The 19,741-nt window shown below is 28.3% G+C and overlaps 1 protein-coding gene across 1 annotated transcript in view; it reads left to right on the forward strand.

Annotated features, from left to right (window-relative positions):
• The first annotated feature begins 4,205 nt into the window (after positions 1-4,205).
• Positions 4,206-19,741, forward strand: part of LOC123305274 (dual specificity protein kinase splB-like) — a 101,720-nt gene continuing 86,184 nt past the window's right edge. The window contains exon 1 of the mRNA XM_044886945.1: positions 4,206-4,317. Within this exon, the coding sequence (XP_044742880.1) occupies positions 4,218-4,317 (100 nt within the window). The 5' untranslated portion in view covers positions 4,206-4,217. The remainder of the gene's footprint in view (positions 4,318-19,741) is intronic.

A 19,741-nucleotide genomic window follows, 5' to 3' on the forward strand; every position in this document is an offset into this window, starting at 1 on the left:
TAAACCAATTCAATCACACTATCTTCTGGAGTTGTATTTCAGAAAATCAAAATTTATTAAATTGATAACTTATCGTAAGCAAATAATACAGAATACCTAACTGTAGTCTTTGCCATAAGCCTGCAAAATTGAAATAAATATGGAGAAAGGATTTGTTTGAAGTGGTTGCATTGAAAAAAAACGGGGCCGATAGGAAGTAATGCACCTAGCTGACATTTTACGCCAAATTTCGAACACCTAAATCGAAACAGATAGGAGATATAAAATCTTAAAACTTAGAAACAAACACTAATCTCATAAACTTTTATAGAAGGGGATATGCATTTTATGCTAAACCAGGTAGGAAGTTTTAAAGATGCACACAAAGTCGCAATTTGCAGCAAATGACGGATCTACGACTGTTGTAATATTTATGTAGTCATTTCGCACGCTTTTTTCTGTACGTAATGTCACCTTAAATATAATCAAATAAACTCATTTGCTTAAAATAAAATTTTTAAACCCATTCTTTGAGAATTTGCAAGCTGTATATCACCAATTGCATATTCACTGTTTATTTGAGAATTAAATGAGTAGATATCAATAATACAAACCGCTCAATTCACAAGTTATGATTGAAATAAATATATGCAATCGTTATTACGTTAATGTAAATTTATATTTTGCATACTCAGTTTTATGAATATTATTTTATGGGTACTTTATAGAGGGTAAAATCATAAAATTTTACCCCAATTATTTCAACATTTTTTTTTTAGTTTACAATGAAAACTAAAAGTCGAGAAAATTTTTAAAGTGTTTAGAATGTAACATTATTTTTTTCCAATTTTCAAATTAATATTTAATAGATTAAAAAAGTTATTTAGTATGATATTTTTCTCCTCTTCAAGAATCTTTTTTTTAAATTTCTTAAATATTAATATTTTATGAAATATTGGCAACAAACGAAAAATCTTTTTTTTTCATCCTTAATTTTATATGACTTTTGCAATTTTTTGTCTGCTGAAAACCGCTTCTGGCACATTTTTCTAAACATCATTCCGAATCCAACGAGTTATCACACGTGTTTTCACGACCTTTATTCCTATATTTCGAAAATTTGAACTTATTGACTAGACTATAAGTGTAAGTTGAAAATTAGCAAGTTTTCCTTGTTAAAACGGGAACAGAAATTGAATACAAAGTTTTACAACAATTATTTCTTTGCATAGCTTCTGCGGGACATAACCGCCTTTCTACGAAAAGGTAGATTTTGTTTTCAATTCCTTTCTAAAATGTTGCCCTTTTTATCACGAAAAACTTCCTAATTTAAAGTGTTCTTCTATTTTTTCCCATTTGTCAATCACACAGAGCTTTTGAAATAAAGGCGTAGATCAAATCTATTATTCGAGTAAGATCTTGTTTGTCTTTTAGCATACAAACTATTGTTTGAAATATTTTTTTACTTCAAGCTTCCGCAAAATAGTACTTATAGGTAAACATATTATAAATTATACTGATAAGCGATTAGGGAAATAATTTTCGATGTTTCGATTTTAATGTCTATTTGTTACAGTCACACATATAAAAATATATATTTGCAATAACCAATTTGAAAGTTAAAGTTCTTATCACATTTTTATAATCAATTTTAATTAAAACAAAACAAATAAGTTCCACATTGATTTCAAACAATATTTTATATCCAAAATATTTTAAATTAGTTGTATATACAAATTTTATGGCAATGTTATATGAATATTATTTTCAATGCAATTTATAATATCAAATTTATACTTGATAATGTAGGTACAGGGCAATTCATAATCACTTTTGTTGAATTGAATTTGTTTTGAAATGAGATCGCTCTCCCTTATTAACAATTTGATAGAGGCTTGATATAGAAATTGCCACCTTATATATGTGACAAAACTTACAATGTAATCAAAATTGATTAAAAAACGAAGGTCTATTAAGCGTCACAACGATTTGAGCACACACAAAATCTAACAGTGTATTAAATTCAAGCACATGTAGTGGTAATTTAGTACATAAAAAACTAACCCATAAAAGCCAAGTTTTGATTATACTCTCTCTATTTATATATTTATTTAATTTTTTATATTTTTTTCCTTGATTGGCGCTACGATCCTCCCTGCAAATTTTCAGCTCGATTGGATCACGGAAAAATTGCTAAAAATCAAGTTTTTTCGGCAGACAAGCTGACAAGCAGAGCCTACGAGTTAAAATATAAACGGAGTAAAAATGATAAAAATTGACAGTGGAGTCTTAGTAATAAGGTGCCTTTGCAATTGCCCTGTGGGTACGGATCCCTAAAAACTATCATAGTAAAATTGAATTATCATCATTTCTCGCATACTCAAATCGCTCGCATTTGTTGTTGTTCAATTGTTAGGTATATTTATATTTTACAAATATACATTTTCTCAGAGCAAATTAACTTTTACAAGCTTTTATTTAGATTTCCCCGACCTGGTGTCTGTAATTAAACATTGAAATTTAAATTTGGCCCACTTCTCGGTTTCCGATTGCGCTGAAATTTTTTATGCACAACAATTAGTATTTTACACATCTAGGGAAAAAAATGTCTCAGATCTCATTTCCATTGTCAAAATGAAATCCTAGATTTTCTTTACTTTCTCCCGTGGTGTATATACTATTTTTATCCTCGACGGAGGCAGAAAGCGAAATAAACTGTTAAACGATTGTAGTATTTATTATGTGCCAGTTTTGGGACTTTTCGAACTGCCTCCGGAGTGAAGATAAAACTTGTTATTCAAGAAATTTTACGTAAAAATATATACCCTATTTAAGACGAGCTTCCGTAGGTGGTAGGTTATACCAACTTCCGTAGGTGGTAGGTAAATTATTTTAATGAATTGGACACTTGATGTACTGTAATAGGTTGTGTTGGGTATTGGGAAATTCGCAAATAGTGTCAAGCAGTCAATATGATCACCATGTGCAGATATTTTCTTAGATAGTTCATTAAATAAATTAAACAGTATTGCTGTAGAATACTGTGGTTTCTTAATATGCATCCAGTTTAAGCTTGTTTTGATAGTTCTATTTTAAGTCACCGGTTCTCGCTTGGCCCAAGAACATGTGTATGAAAGATGTGCATCACAGACCGTGAGACCGTGAGCCTATAATGAAGGAAAAGCTCCTTGATTCTATATTCTATTTGTCGATCATTTTAAAAAACGCAATGAAGGTAAGTTTGGTAATAAAAATTTTGAAATTTTAACTGTGACTCGAGTGTCAAATTTATGAATTTTCTCTTTTTCTGCTGTAACGTTAAATGAAAGTTATTGACAAACAATACAATACATGATAAATAATGAAAAGAAGTTCCCAAATGCCAAAAAGTTGAAAACTAGAGTGCAATTTAAAAAAAAAAACTTTATTTCAACTACCCTTTTGATTGTTGCAAACTTTCTGCCTTTTTTTGGTAGATGCCACTGCAATGCAATCTATCTTAAAATGGATACAAACTTGAATATAATTTCCGAATAAATTTAGCGCGTTCATACACTGTGCGTCAATTAAGTAATTTATTAAGCATTATAATTAAGTAATTTCAAAAATGTGTGATTGGTTCGCTCCGAGTAAAATGCTCTACACAATTAGTAACATTTACTGATATAAATCATTCCGTACAAACTAAAACAATAAAATATTTTATACATTTAACAAGTGTATACTTTATTAGTAGTACATAGTATTAATCGCGATGATCGTATAACAACCGCGGTGATGGTTATTTTGAATACCGCGAGTTTCAACAACAGGTAAAATATGAGATCGTTGTATGTTTGTGGAGAGAGGCTACTACTACCATACCATGAATGAAATTGGAATGGAAGTGAGAGATACTAACTATCCAACGAGGATTGTACCATGATTATTAACCAGCTTAGAGTAATTATTAATTCGAGACGACTCTGTATTGTATGGTGCAGTTATTATTATTATTGTTGATAAACAGTTACTTGATAAAGTTTTTTTTTTATATTGTTGCAGTAAATATTTTTACGGTTATTCTGTTTTTTTCTACTGCAGTTTTGAATAAAATGTGAAACTAAACATAAAACCAACAATTTTTATGTTGAAAAATGTGATAATTTTTTTATTTTTGGTGTTTTTATTATAAAATGTGAAATTAAAATTTTACTTTATTTAAAAATGTAACTTTGTCTTTTGATTTTGTGTGTAAAATGTTTTATTTTGTTTATAATGTACTTATAATATTAATTGTGTCCAATCATGTGATTTATTCGTTATCGAAATCAATATCGTCTGAGGATAATGTTTATGGTAAGTTTCTTTTTTTGGATATTGTTTTTGCACGAAGTTGAGCTTTCGATTCAACGATCATTTAAAAGTTGTTCTGGTCTTAAATTGAGATTTAGATCTGTGATCAACTTGCACAATTTAGTAGGAAATATAACTAACTTTTCAAAATAATCTTCGTTGATATTATGAAGATGCGTATGATCTAAGGGAGTCTCTACATGTTTCGCTGTTACATTAGTCGCAATTTGCTTTATTTCCTCACGAATAAGATCGTAGCTTTGGCCGAAAACTCGAACCAAGATATGTATAGTCTATGTCAAAAAAAATGCTCGTTTTAAAACATTCTAAGTGTTACTATTATAACATAACATATGATGAGTACGCTTAGAATGTTTTAACTGTAGCAGTTTTTTTGGAATTAAGTATACGTCAAATCAATATTTTGAAAACATTAAGCTGCGAAAAATCATTGGCATACGTCAAGAGTTATTCGTTGGCGTTTAAGGCTAAAAGTTTTCCTATTTTCAGGATTGTATTAAGTCACACGTGTTTCGATTCGTATGTCCAAAAATTCGATTGTACTTTTTCTTTTTCCATGGTTGATATCTAATGCAGCACAATCATTAATCTATACCTTATATATACAGTTCGATCTACACAAAATTTCTGCTAGTAGCTGTCTGTCGGTCTACTTAATAAGCCTAGTATCTAATCGATAACTGTTCAAGGAATAGTTTTATCGAATTAAATTTTTAAATTATAGCCATTCCATGTTGTGCGTTGTTCCGGTGTGGCCTTAGTAAAAATTACATTTTCATTGGTTTTGGAAAAAAACAAAAATTGTTCTAACAATTTGTAATGTATTTACCTTGAAAAAATTTTCTACCATTTGATTTAAAATGAATAATCAAATTTTATTTTTCAAATCATTGAATACCTACTGTAAATTTGATTGATAACGGGTGAAGTCATGTATAATGTATACAATACGTTCTAATGAATTAGTGGAAAAGCTGTTTATGCGCAAAACGAATTTTTTATCGTTCAGCTAATGACCATTTATTGTGGAATAATGATTTTGACTAATACTTTAACTTCACTGAATAAAAACTTGTTAGCAGAGTTCCATCACTAGAGCTATATTTTAGGCTGGAAAATGGGATTGGAGATTTTTAACAAGCAAAATAAATTGCGTAACATGTAGTGAATTAACATAAATTTTTAATTCCCTTTGTTTCACTTTGTGAAAGAGTGAAGTTGCACAAAGCCTTCAAAACTACGAAAACATACGATTATTTTGTATAAAAAAGGAGGAAAGAGACTGCACTGGGATTTTTTAAAGACGCATCCTAGGTACAAACGATACATACACATTTTCTACCTTGTATCTTAATTTTGAGAAGCTGTGAAGGTACCTACACAAGGCTTTAAAAATGGTTTTTGGTTGATAAAAGAAGGAACGAAGCCTAGGAAGTTGACCCTCCTAGGCTCAGTTCTTGACATTAAATCAAATTACTATCGATTGAACCAGCCTACCAGAAATATTTGTATTTTTTAAAAGGAAGAAACAAATATTCTTGAAGCCAGAAGATGAGATTACTTACCTGAGATTAGACAAATTTCTTGTACACAATAATTTTCATTCTGCTAAGAAAATTTTTGCCTTGCTTTTAAAATGCAAAAAATATTCTTAAGCCAAGAAGACTATTTTTCTGTGTCTATACCTAGTCCCAGAAGACCCATTTCCTTGGAGTGAAAATTTTTTGATTAGAATTCATCGGCAATATGAATTAGCTAGGGTAATTATTATGTAATTAGAAAAGTATTTAGTTATGCTTTCATTTAAAATAGTCCTTCGCTATGGGAAAATGAATCCCTATGAGTCAACAGTAAAGCTGGAACATTAAGGTATAGAGTACAACAATTTTACCAATAGCGCGGAAGAATCTATTAGCAGCTTTACAGTTTTTAAAGAATTAATTGGACAAGAGATCCTCTAATTGGTCTTCATAACTATTTTCTATATTTCTTACTATTTTCTTCAGTTTTTAAATGTAATTTCATAAAATATTGAATTATTCAAATGAGGAGGGAGGTAACCTGATATCATAGGCATGCTTCTTTGATAACGCCTGTATATTTGCTGAGAAGTCTCATACTAAAGAACTGGATTCAAGTTGATTTGCTTGAGAGAATTGACTTGAATTGTTGAGCTTTCTGCCTATTTTCAAATGCTTTCAAATGCTGAATTCAATGAGCAGTTACAAATAGGTCATCAGTTTCAATCTTTAAAAATTTTTCTAAAGTGTGAATTTACTGTTATTCTCTACTTATCTGCATTATTAGTGTAAGCGTAGGGTTTATTCTCATAATATCGGGTAGTACTCTCATAATATTGAGATATTAAAATATTGCTATTAAATTTATTAGTTTAACCTATCAATTTCTGGGTATTGCATAATTATATAATGGCACTAACGATTGTTTGAATGATTTTGATTATCTTATTCGTTAGTAGTCAGTAATAGGGATTTGAGTAGGTGGGCATTATAGGCTCTGAATATCCGATTCATATGTCAATGACTTCTAATGTAAAGTGTGTTTAAATGATTCCTTTTTATGTTTTTATAGGTTTAGATTAAGAATTTTTTAACCTCCGATAAAAATGTTGGAACTTTTTGAGATATGACCATGAATTTATTGGCTGGCTTTCTTTAGCTTTACTGATGCTAAAGCGGGATAAAGAAACCAGGGAAACCTTAAATATAAGAATAAAATTAAAGGTCATCCCGAGTCAAGTATTACTTGCATACGGGTCTTATTGGCAGCTATATATGTATGTAAAAGTATTAACTTTTACAGGATGAAGTCGAGCCTTATGGTTACTTAACAATTACCTACAAAAAAGGTTTGGCTTTTAATAGCTCGTAAACATGATTGTTGTACATAATAGTGTTCTTTCCTATATTATAATATGTAGAAATCACAACATCAGTTAATTGGATTTGTCAACCGGAAACCGGAAGTATGCATCACATGCAAACTAAATGTTTGTTCTTCAAATTTTATATATATTTCTACAAAAAAAAACCTTTTTATAATAATAATTACATATTGTTAATTTGATAAATTTTAGCAAAAATTTCATCGATTTATTATTAATTTCTTATAAAATTATATTATTTCTTAATAGGAAGGTGGTTGTTGTAGAGATACGAGTTAAGAGAAACATGTATGCAAGAGATAGTATGTAGAATACCCGTTAATAAAATTGCATTGACTGAATATAGATGCATGCAATAAATGCATCTTTTAAAATACAATTACTTTATTTTTCAAATAGAAATAGATACCGTTTGTAAGTTACACCGAATGGCAGAGAAAGTTTAATAACATGAAAAATTTAACAAATCCCCTGATTCTTTGTTAAAATTCGAATAACTTCACTCTCTTGCTGGATTATTCTTGACTAAGTTGCATCTTCAACTTTTGAGAAATATTACCATTATGGTCACACTCATTCCCTACTAGAAAACGAACGTACTAGCAACTGGGCAGCAACAGTCTTGGCTAAATATTGGACTGACACGGCTCTATTCGCCGGTCTTGGTCCAAGACTCAGCCAATACTCAACAGCAAATTCTTGGTTTGAAAACTTGGCTCACGAGTTAGCCAATAGTATTTAGCCTTATTTGGCCCAAGGCTCAACCAATACGCAACATCCAAGCCTTGTTTTATAATCTTGGCCAAAGATTCTGCCTATACTAAAAAATCGATTCTTAGCTTGCCAGTCTTGGCCCTAAACTCGGTTAATACTCAATAGCCAATTCTTGATTCGCCAGCTTTGGACCAGGACTGAGTCAATAATCAACAAACAAGCATTGGTTTAGTAGCCTTGGTCTAAGATTTAACCAATACTTAACATACAAGCCTTGTTTTGCTAGACTTTGCCAATACTCAACAGCCAATTATTGATTCGCCCGTCTTGGTCCAGGACTGAGTTAGAAATCAACAAATAAGCATTGGTTTAAAAGCCTTGGTCTAAGACTCAAAAAATACTTAACAAAAAAGTCTTGTTTTGTCAGACTTGGCCATTATTCAACATACCAGGTTCATGAACCTTGGCCCAAGACTCAACCAATAATCGAATCTAAGACTGAGCGAATACTCTATGTATAAGCTTTGGTTTACTAGTCTTGGCTCAAGACTGAACCAATACAAATTATCGACTGAAATTGTTGCGAGATATTATCCCTCCCATACGAAATCTAGTCTAATAGTCAATGTTAAAAAGTTTTTAAATTAATGATTCCAGGAATTGTAGCTCGAAAAGACTTTGTACCTCTTAGAATTTCGTATAAAATGAACTTGTTGAAAAATCACACTACATCGTTGAATAACTAATATAAAAATTTTTACTTCCGATTTGACTCAGTTTTCATTTTTCACTTTAATGACTTTCTCTAAAGCCAATCTTGAAGTTTTGTATGTAGAGCTTTGTAAGTTGTGTACTATGTCATTTTTAGTGATTCGTATATTTTTATAGATGTTGTCAAATTGTGGATGGAGTTTTGGAATCTACATGTTTTGAAACAAACATCTGCTTAAAAAATGATTAATTTTTGTTGAAAAAAGATTTTGGAAAGTGTGAACGATTTATGTGAATTTAGAGGGTGTCACATTCAGATTTTTTAAGTATTGGGTTTATAAATGTTAAATCCAGCAAGCGATATATGATATTATTCAGCAAACGATATCTGAAAAATTTTTATTTATTATTAAATTTTCAATGCCAATCAGTGTACATAAACTTTACATCTATCTTTGTTTAGTTAGTTCAGTGAATATATAAAAAATTGTTACAAGGTTTATTTTTTATAATAAAAATATTATATTATTTATTTATTTACAATGTAAACGTTAGTTTTAGAGTGTGGTTTAACGAACTTTCTCCGGAAAAGTGTGTGTGTGTACACTGTACCTAAGTGTGATGTATGATTGTATGCGTATATTTAAATCATGTACCTTTACTTAACGGTACATTCTTTATTATTTTATTTTCTTTTTTATAGTAGTAAATCTTATTTTTATTTTCTATTCAATTATTAAATATTTAATTTATTCTGGTTGTCACTATAAACCACAATAATTGAAATGCGTGAAATTTGGTCCATAAATCATTTGGGGTTTAATGTTATTATTAAAATGATAAATTTAGTAAGCCAGTATTCTAAAATCATGATTATTGAAAATGAAATATTATTTTCAACCATCGGTATTTTGAATTAGAAATAAGCTATAATTTAATGAACAATTTTTAATGTAAAAGATTACCTAACTATGTGAATCCACCTGATTTACTTGTATTCATTTCAGTACCCGGCTTAGACCATTAAGTACATAGACTGACCATCATCGCCTCTCTTCTCTTACAGTGAGAGATGTTCCAACATACGAGGTAATTGCTTGGGTCAGAAAAAATACACTTATCAAAAGAATATAGGAACATTTATCGAAAAAATATACATTGAATATAGGGACATTTATCAAAAAAAATTACATTGAGTGTCAAATTTTTATATCACAAAATGTTTTACATAAACATCGTGAATTCACTGAAGTTTTTCGCTTTTTGACTTAAAAAAATACTTATCAAGTATCACTTTACATTTTTTCTTATGAATATACAATGTCAAGTATGACAACAACACTTTGTTTGGACATTTCTGATTTGACCCAAGCAATTACCCCAGACATGTGCACGCTTAAAATCGTTTGAATTCAGTCTATGCAACTTAATGGTCTAAGGTACTCGGCTAGCTAAAAGTGAAGAAAATAAAATTTGAAATTGCTTCGATAAAAATAATTTTATTTACTCACGTAAATCTAACTTTTGAAATTCTAAATAATTAAGACAGGGATCACGTTGTATGATTTTTAGAGACTAGACTCAAAATTTACTGATTTTATAAATAAATTATTTTAAAAAGATTTGAGTGTATAGGGGAAAGTGGTATAAAATGATCACTGTGTGAAAAATATTCTCTTCCGTGTTACTGACTTTTTCAGTCTTACCTACTAATTTGGCAAAATAAGCTTTCCACAGCTGGATTTGTAGTCGTCAAAGTTTTATAAAACCAAGAGCGTCACGAAATATTTTATTAAAATCGACTGAAAATCATCTGGTTGAAATAGAAAATTGTTGTTTGCATTAGTTTTAACTTATGTCAACAATATAATTGGTTATATTTTATTAAGATTATTGAAAACATGGATATTTTGTCAGTGAGCATTTGGGATAAATTGATCCCCTTACTGGAGGTTAAAATGATCTCCTCATTGTTGTGTTTAATTAATGTTAGCGTTTAAAACATTTTTTGTTGAATTAAGTAAAGGCGCTAGATCGTGGACGTTATACCTAATACTATACAATTAATTAAATATTCTACCTATTTAAAATAGAAAAAAAGAAAATATAGAATATAATCAAAAAATTTTATTTAAAAAGCAATAAAAAAATTGAAGCTAAAACTCCATGATTAACGTTCCAGATGAATTACATCATTTCTATCCTTTAAATTTATAATGAAAAGGCCAACTCTCATAAAATTTTCTTAAATAATTGAAGAAAAAATACAATGAACTATTATAAGGTGAAGCATTATTTATATAAAGATTTATTTCCCCTTTGGTAATAAATTATAATTTCTTATAGATATTGATTTAAATTTCCAATTTAAAAGTAAAAGTTGATTATCACATCTTTTTATATAAATTTCCAATTGACTATTTTATCATTACAGAATGAATAAACCAATGATCTGATTTATTCAAAAATGATAATTTGTTACTGCTGTTAATAAAATTTTATAATTTTACAATATTGATGACCTGTTTTATTAAGATTTATTAATTAATTACCAATAATAAAAAAGTAATAATAATTGGAATAATTACATTTCTTTAAGAATAAAAATAAATAGACCGAAGCCAACACTAATACTGCCGCATGTTCTTCTTTTATTTTAACAAGAAATAATCTAAATAAAATATTATTATTACAAAATTAGTAATTTTTTTTAAATTTAAATTAATAAATAACATGTTTGAAGCCCTTGTTGAAATTAACATCATAGGTATTAAAAAATTGTAATTTTATATAATCTAGTCAACCGATTCCAAATATATATTTAGGTTGGTCTAGATCTTGTTGCGTTGTTAGTTGTGCGTGTGGCTCCTATAAATCTTGGAATAAAAATTTTAACTAGATCTGATTCAATTTCACACAGATTTGATTTTGATGGCAAAGTATAATTATGTCCTCATACTGACCGTATGGATGATTATATAAGTATAGGAAAAAAAAAATGCAGATTAGATAAAAAATTTTTTTATCTAACGACGAGTTTTTTAAAAAGGATCGTCCAAGAGATTCGCAAATTTTAGTAAAATACTTATTACTTTGTTTAAACTGCGTTATCTGTGTACCAATGCATAAAATATTATTGTATATATTCAGGTTTAACGCCAGCTTATAAAACACGTGAAAAGAGTCTCCTGCTAAACTTTTAATGGAAATCACCTCCTAATGGACAAATTTTTTCCCTTATACAATGGAATAATAAAATTCAGTTAAAACAAAATATTTATTAAACGAATAACATGAAATAAAGTAAAGAATTAACTTTAAGAAATTATGAAAGGATTACAATTAATTATTAATAATTGCTACAAATCGTAAAAATTATAATACAAATTCAACTAAAATAAAAAATTATAAATTACAGGCAAAAAAGAGTAAAAAATAAATGAAAGGCATTTCAAGGCACAAGGATATTTCATTACTTCCTTCTTGGCCACTCAGCAGAGATAGCTTAAACAATTAATTGCTGGCGCCCGCACCACGTTAATTACGCTATTTTTGTTTTTTTTGTAAACGATGCACATAATATATTGGGAATGTAAATTGGGTTCTGTTCGTTTATTCATATCCTCTAAAATAGTATCACAGTATGATGTCATAAATCGAAGTTTTACTGATATATTCTATACCAGTGAGTCGATTTATGAAATCATAATGTAATACCATCCAATACCAATAAACAGAACCTATATATACTGTAGTTATAGCTAATTATTTAAAAATAATCTTTCTTAATTAAAAAATCATTTGATTAAAAAAGTGTTAATAATATTATTTTATTATTAAAGTTATATGACTTGTAGATAGTATTATTGTAAACATACACACAAATTCACAGCGAACACTCGTCACAACAACAGCATATGTACCTATTCGTGCTGTGTTTGAAAGACTTTCTAAATATTTTAAATTGATATAAATTTTTTTAAATGTGTCATCTTGATATAAATTTATAAATATATATTATTATGTTTTATACATTTTAAACAATGTAATATTATTTCCAACAGCTTATTATTTAGAGTTTTCCATTAAGAGGTGTTATTTTAAAGTTTGCCTCATTTATTTTTGATCAAAGATATTTTTTGTGATTTTTTGAAAGTTGTGAGGAAAAAACTATTTACGAAAATGATACGATATAGTCTTCAAAAAAGAATAGAAACAGTTAATTTTCACTAACTACCAATACTGTAGATATTTGTCGTGTGATTTACAATAGACTTATTCCTATGGGATTGTGTCAAACGTAAGTTTATGGCAAAAATAAACTTCCAAAGAATGGTATTTACCTTCAATTTAATGGTGAATACAGGTTTTATTTAAGGCAGTCGGGTTTTTTATTTTTTAAATTAATTTTTTTTGTGTCCCACTAGAAAATTCCTTTTGTTATACTATATTAAAACTTTTTAAACCAATTTATAATTCCAAATTAAATTTAAACATATAACTTTTATGTATTTTTGTACTCCCCTTTTAATTTCCTTTATTTTGATACCGTACCTAGCTTAGATAACATTTGTTAATTTTTTTTATAAACGTATTACTATTTGACTCCAAAAATCCGCCATCTTGTTTTGATTTTCCAAAAACCTATCTAAAAATACTTGGGTTATTGAGACAAATATAATGAAACCTTAAATGTTGAAATCTACTAAGCCGTTTAGAAGCTACCAGCTAAAGAAAACAAACAAATATACATACATACATACGTAAAAGATACGCGCGAAAAACATAATCCTTCCATGACAGTTGGGTAAAAATAAATTTAGTTTTTGAGCCAACTATATTTGCCAACAAATAAAAGCGTTCGAACTACAAGAACCTTGTTTTCTGGTTAAATACAATAAATAGAAAATAGCAACGCCAACTTCTTGAACATTTGGATCGTGAAAGCCTAAAACTTTTATTCATAGCCGTATATAAGTGACACAAGGAAAAACGTACTTTGAGACATTTTTAGTAAACTAATAATGTGGTTGATTACTTAAAAACTTCCAGAAACCTAATACTATAAATCAAAATACCAAGTACAAAAATAAACAGCATAAGTAATAGTAAAGAAAACAAGTTTATGGGCTGAAGGAAGTTTCCATGCGTTGAGTAAGATGAGGTTACCGGAAACAATTTTTATTTATTAAAAGAGCAGTTATTTACAATTCTACTTAATATAGTCTATTATTTATTTTAACCTACCACAGTTGTAGTTTTTATACAATTATTGAAATTTATAGTTGTTAATTTTAAACTGGTTCACTAATTTTTAAATTCGAATGCATGCATAGTTTATGAATGAATGCATAATTGGTTCTTTGAATTTATGATAATAATAACGAATAATTTATTAATTATATTAGTAAGTATGCTTGATTCATACTTCCAAAATTAATATTTAAAAACACAAATGATTGTCTTATCCTCGAGGTATATATTATGGTTTATTGGCTTTATAACACTACATAAATTGAATTTCTCTGGGTAAATTAGTAGTTTGAATAAATAAAAACATGAAAATAGTACTAGGAAAGTAGCTTTTCATTTCAATCGAGAAGCCAACATTTCAATACCAAATGAAATGTCACGGTAGGCTTCATCTCCATTGGATGGCGTTTGACGTTGCAATGAAGTGGAGTCCTCACAGGAATTTTAAAACTGGATATGTATTTATGTGTTCCTTGGGTTGTGGTTAGATCATTATTTATCTTATTACCGAAACCGTTATTAATCCTCAAAGGCAAACAAAAATAAACTTTGAATTTTTACACTTCATAATGAGCTTTCGGTATATAAAGTGAATAGTTACAGAGATATGCAAGGGGTAAATTTTTTTTGTAAAGTAAAATATTTCACTCGTTTTAAATTGATGTGATTTAAAAACTAATTAAGATTCTAGTTTTTATAAAATCTTATGATTATAAAAAATACATACATTTGTAATTTGTAAAAAATATTGACCAATATGTGTCCAAAATTTATATCTTGCCTATTTCCGAAACCATTTGCTTGATAAAAATTTATTTTTACTTTAAATTTGTTGATATTATTGTGATGCCATAATTTTAGTTTGATTTGGATCCCACAGCTTTTTCTATATTTGTAATAATATAACTTTTTTTTTCATTGTCGCTGTTGGTCTAAGAGACGGTATAAGGTCTATCTTCACCAATCTGATAACACGATGAAACATATTAATGGAATTTTATTGATTTCTAAACATGCCTATCATATTTTTTCTATCGAAAAGTATTCATGGTTATATTTAATTAAATTAATTTTAATCAATTTTTATACCATGCATATATGAAATATACGTAGTATATTAAGTTTAGTCCCAAGTTTGTAACGCTTAAAAATAATGATGCTAGGAAAAAAATTTTGTCATAGGTGTTCATAAAAATACCTAATTAGTCCATTTCCGGTTGTCCGTCTGTCCGTCCGTCCGTCCGTCTGTGGACACGATAACTCAAAAACGAAAAAAGATATCGAGCTGAAATTTTTACAGCGTACTCAGGACGTAAAAAGTGAGGTCAAGTTCGCAAATGAGCATCATAGGTCAATTGGGTCTTGGGTCCGTAGGACCCATCTTGTAAACCGTTAGAGATAGAACAAAAGGTTAAAAGTAAAAAATGTTCCTTATCAAAAATTAAACAACTTTTGTCTAAAACATTTTTTCGTAAACATCACTGTTTACCCGTGAGGGCGCCAATTAGGCGAAAATTTTATAATATGTACTATACTTGATTATCAGTTATGTATGTGTCAGATGTTTGTATGTGTAATGTGATAAAGAAATCAACACTGACTATGCATGGTATTTCGAAATTTGTATCAGAAGAACGATAATTTAATTACGAAAATAATGGTACAGTTGCTTGCCTGAAAAACCATTCATGGAAAAAATTGATTAAAATAAATTTATTTAAAAATAGCCATTTTGATAGAAAAACTATGATAGGCATGTCTAAAAATCAATAAAACTTCATAAAAATTTTGTCTGATCTGGTTTTCAGATGGGTGAAAATTGATCTTATACCCACCCTTGTTTAATATTATTCTTGGGTAAAGATAATTATTTCAATTTCTTTTTTCCCTGGAAACCTCCATATACATTGAACACGTGAGTGTTTCTTATGAGTTTTTGATTTATAGACATCATTAAAAAATTAATGTAATTATTATGAATTATTTTTGTTAAGGATCTTCTAATTAAATTATAACTAATAATAGATATCTCTAAAAATAATAGTAATAATAATAATAATATTATTAATAATAGCTGACATTTCCTGTTCATTTCATCTTCTAATTATTTTCTATACTTCTAACATATGTATATTTATGTTTGTTACATAAACGGATATATCATCCGTTTTTAATGCTGAAATTCATCCATATCCTCCTATCTATCCTCTTCAATTTTTTGTTTTGTTTGTATGTTTTGTAGTCATGAAATATTTATAGGAAATTATGAATAAAAAACAAACGTGAAAAGGTAATTATCATTTGAAACGGATACAAAAATTGATTATTTGTTATTTTATGAATTTGTAAATAGGTTGCAATCATTCTGAATTATTGTAACATTTCATCAAAACAATAAAGCTTTCATAATGTTTCTTGAAAACACTTTTATTAATTATATACAATATGACTCACATAGATTTTCATGTAGAGGTCATAGTGTATATTTCTAAACAATTTTAGTGCGGTTTTGTAGAAAGCCCAAATTTCTGATCCTGATCCTGATCATGTATCCTGAAACTAATTATAACTGGTAACCCATAGATATATAATTTAAACATATAGGAACATGTTACATTTGAGAGTTACAATAATTCGGATATTTTTTCTTTTAACTATTTTCTTAAAATTCCGATTATATACTGTCCATGCTTGTTTTTATACATAATTTAACGGGTTGTTTAAATTATTTTAACCAATCCTAACCAATTCTTATCACTATTATATTAGACATATATGTTTCCCTATATGTTTGTTTGTTTGTTACGCTCTCACGCACAAACTACTGAATAGATTTGAATGAAACTCTACAATAATATAGCTCATACATCAGAACAGCACATGAGCAATAATTAATAAATGTATATTTAAAAGAAAAAAATTAAAAACAAAAAGACTTTTCACTACGCCATCCATGAGTATCGTTTTGAACCATAAATTTAAGATTTCTGTACAACTGGTAAACAAGATGAAATTCATGGCCATCTATTCTGATGTACTTAATGAATTATGATTATTTTACGTTTAAAAAAAATTGGAAACTGTATATATATTTTACCTGTGTAAAACAATCCCTACCTTTATTTCGAGTGTTACGGAAGAGGGATAAGTGAGAGTAAGAGAGTTGAAAGCTATAACGCTGTGGCCTTTACTAGTCTTTACTTTTAAACCCAACGAAACGGGCAAGTATGAAGCTAGTATTGCATATTTTCATATTTTTGGTGTAGGTGCAGCGAAGTAGTAAACATTGGCCTTAAGGGTTTCGCAAATCTGCTGTAGTTAAAATTGTTTTCAGATGGTGTGATGTTGTTTAATTGTATTGAATTTTAAAGTTGTGTTTTACATCAAGTTTCAATAATTTTTGCTTCTTTTAGTAATTTTTCCAAACAAAAATAATAACTCTTTTTTTGTGAATATTATTAAATTCTGAAATAATATTATATTCACGCTTACCCTTGTGAGATATGTTGAGATAATTCATTTTTGCTTAACGTGGCTCTCTCTTCGGTTTGTTTCAGTGAAAGGATTTTTTTTTGGTACGGAATATTAAAAAAATGCATTTTTTTATTCATTGTCGGTATTCACTGACTTAAGTAGATACGCATTAAATATTTGTGTTTGAAATACGTGAGAGATTAAACTTTAACACAAACATAAGTAAGTAAAAAATCCTTGAATGTTTTACTTACATTTGTATAAAAGAAGAATGTTTTTGTAAAATTCACATTCAAAGTACAAATCTATTGAACCATTACAAAACATTTAAATAATATTTCTTCTAAACAAAAAAAAAGTTTTTTGCACGATTTATAAATAAAATATTATTTTTTTATTACATATAAGGATATACGTTTATTTATATTTATATTTTATTAAAAACGGACTTCATTTTCAAACATGGAAAGTTACATCGATGAAGTGTATTTAGGTAGATTGGATAACTCTTAATATCTTATATTAGAATATTTCTTGAAACTGAGGCTACAAGAAATAAGAGAAGTAAACTTAGTTAAGTTAGGCCGTATAGGTGATTAGTTTCAAGGATACTAATTTATCTAAGTTATTCCCTATGAAGATCCTCGAATTTGAAGGTAATTTGAAATTACTTAATTTATTCTTTTTTATGTAAACAAATTTGTTTTGGAACCAAGTTTTGAAAATTGTGGTCTTTAGACGAAGACATGATGATTTAAGCGATAGCTGAAGAAAACGAAAATCCTTTGAAAAGAAAGAAATATTGACGAATGTTTATTTTTTGGAAATCAATATTTGAAAAATTATTAAAAATTCAAAATCTGAATACTTATGACGAAGAGTACATCATATTAGATAAAGCATTCGCCATATTTGATTTAAAATTCTTAAAGTATCTCAAAAGTTAGTCAAACACGAAATCAAACACGAAAGAGCGACAAGCATGCAGTCAAACACGAAATACAGGCGACTGATCCTATAGGATTCTGTTTTTTCATCGGATAAGAGAGCCCTAAAAGACTATTAAATCATACTAATGTGATCGACATTTATGTTTTTGGGAAGCCGAACAATTTTCTTATTAAGTCGTCCCATGAGCTTTGCCCATAATATTGATTTGTATAGAAAAGAAAGGAGTATTATTAAAGGGACATTCCAATTTTTTAATATTCGCTGGAGGTACAGATAAGTTAAAATAATAAGTTAAATTAAGCATTTGCTAGGGACACAGATAAGTATTAGAAAAAGTTTTCAGTCACAGAAAACAAAAACCTATGAATTGTAAATTTTTTTTAAATTCCGTATTATTTCAGGATATGGAATCCTCCCATATATTTAACTATATATAGTACAAGATCCGAATTAGGGTCGACCTTCACCCATCTGTTTACCGAATGAAATTATTTTTTATGAAATGTAAAATATTAACAAATATTCCTGTAACGGGTTGCCTTAAAAAATATGGTCCAGACCATTTTTAATATAAATATCAAAACTTGGAAAGCTTGTAAACATTATTTTTGACCAATATTTTGTGGCCAATCATATGCCACCGTAATTGTAACAAAATTATCTTTATTTAGATATGCGAGTCAATGAATTAACAGATGCACGTAATTACTATTTTCAACTTGTATAAATACGATAATAGTGAACGAAAAAAGGCAAACAACATAGCTGCTGCATATTCTTTATGGGTTTTACTTTCGAGTAGATCAAAATTCGTAAGATATGCAAGTCAGTGAAAAATTTCTAAAAATTTTACTCTTGATATTTTCACTAAAAGTAGTCTGGACCACATTTTTATAGGCAACCCATTGCAGGGATATTTGTTAACATTTTATATTTCATAAAAAATAACTTTCATCCGGTAAACAGATGGGTGAAGGTCGATCCTAATTGGGATCTTAGACTAATACAGCCACCTACAATAATTATTTCATAATTTTTCCATCTAATCTAAAAACAATTCGATAATCTGTTATATTTGTGTGTTATGTAATGAAGCAATTATGTATTATAGATGTTTGTAAATCTTTTAGATACCATATAAGATTACCAAATCCATCCATAATTTCATAATTTATATTTTGATCAATTTCATAAAATATTTTGTATTCAATATCTAATTTAACGATTGTTTTTTTTTAAATAAAATATTGTTTAAAAGTATTTGATATGCTTGTTGTTGTTGCATAGGTATACAACATATGAGCAGTATATTATTGTTTAGTTGTTTTATTGTAGGAACAATTTATACGCGTAGTTAATTCATAAAGAATTCTTCATTACATAAGACATACAGAAGAG

The sequence above is a fragment of the Chrysoperla carnea genome, chromosome 1 (genome assembly GCF_905475395.1).
Source record: "Chrysoperla carnea chromosome 1, inChrCarn1.1, whole genome shotgun sequence".
Classification (NCBI taxonomy): Eukaryota; Metazoa; Arthropoda; class Insecta; order Neuroptera; family Chrysopidae; genus Chrysoperla; species Chrysoperla carnea.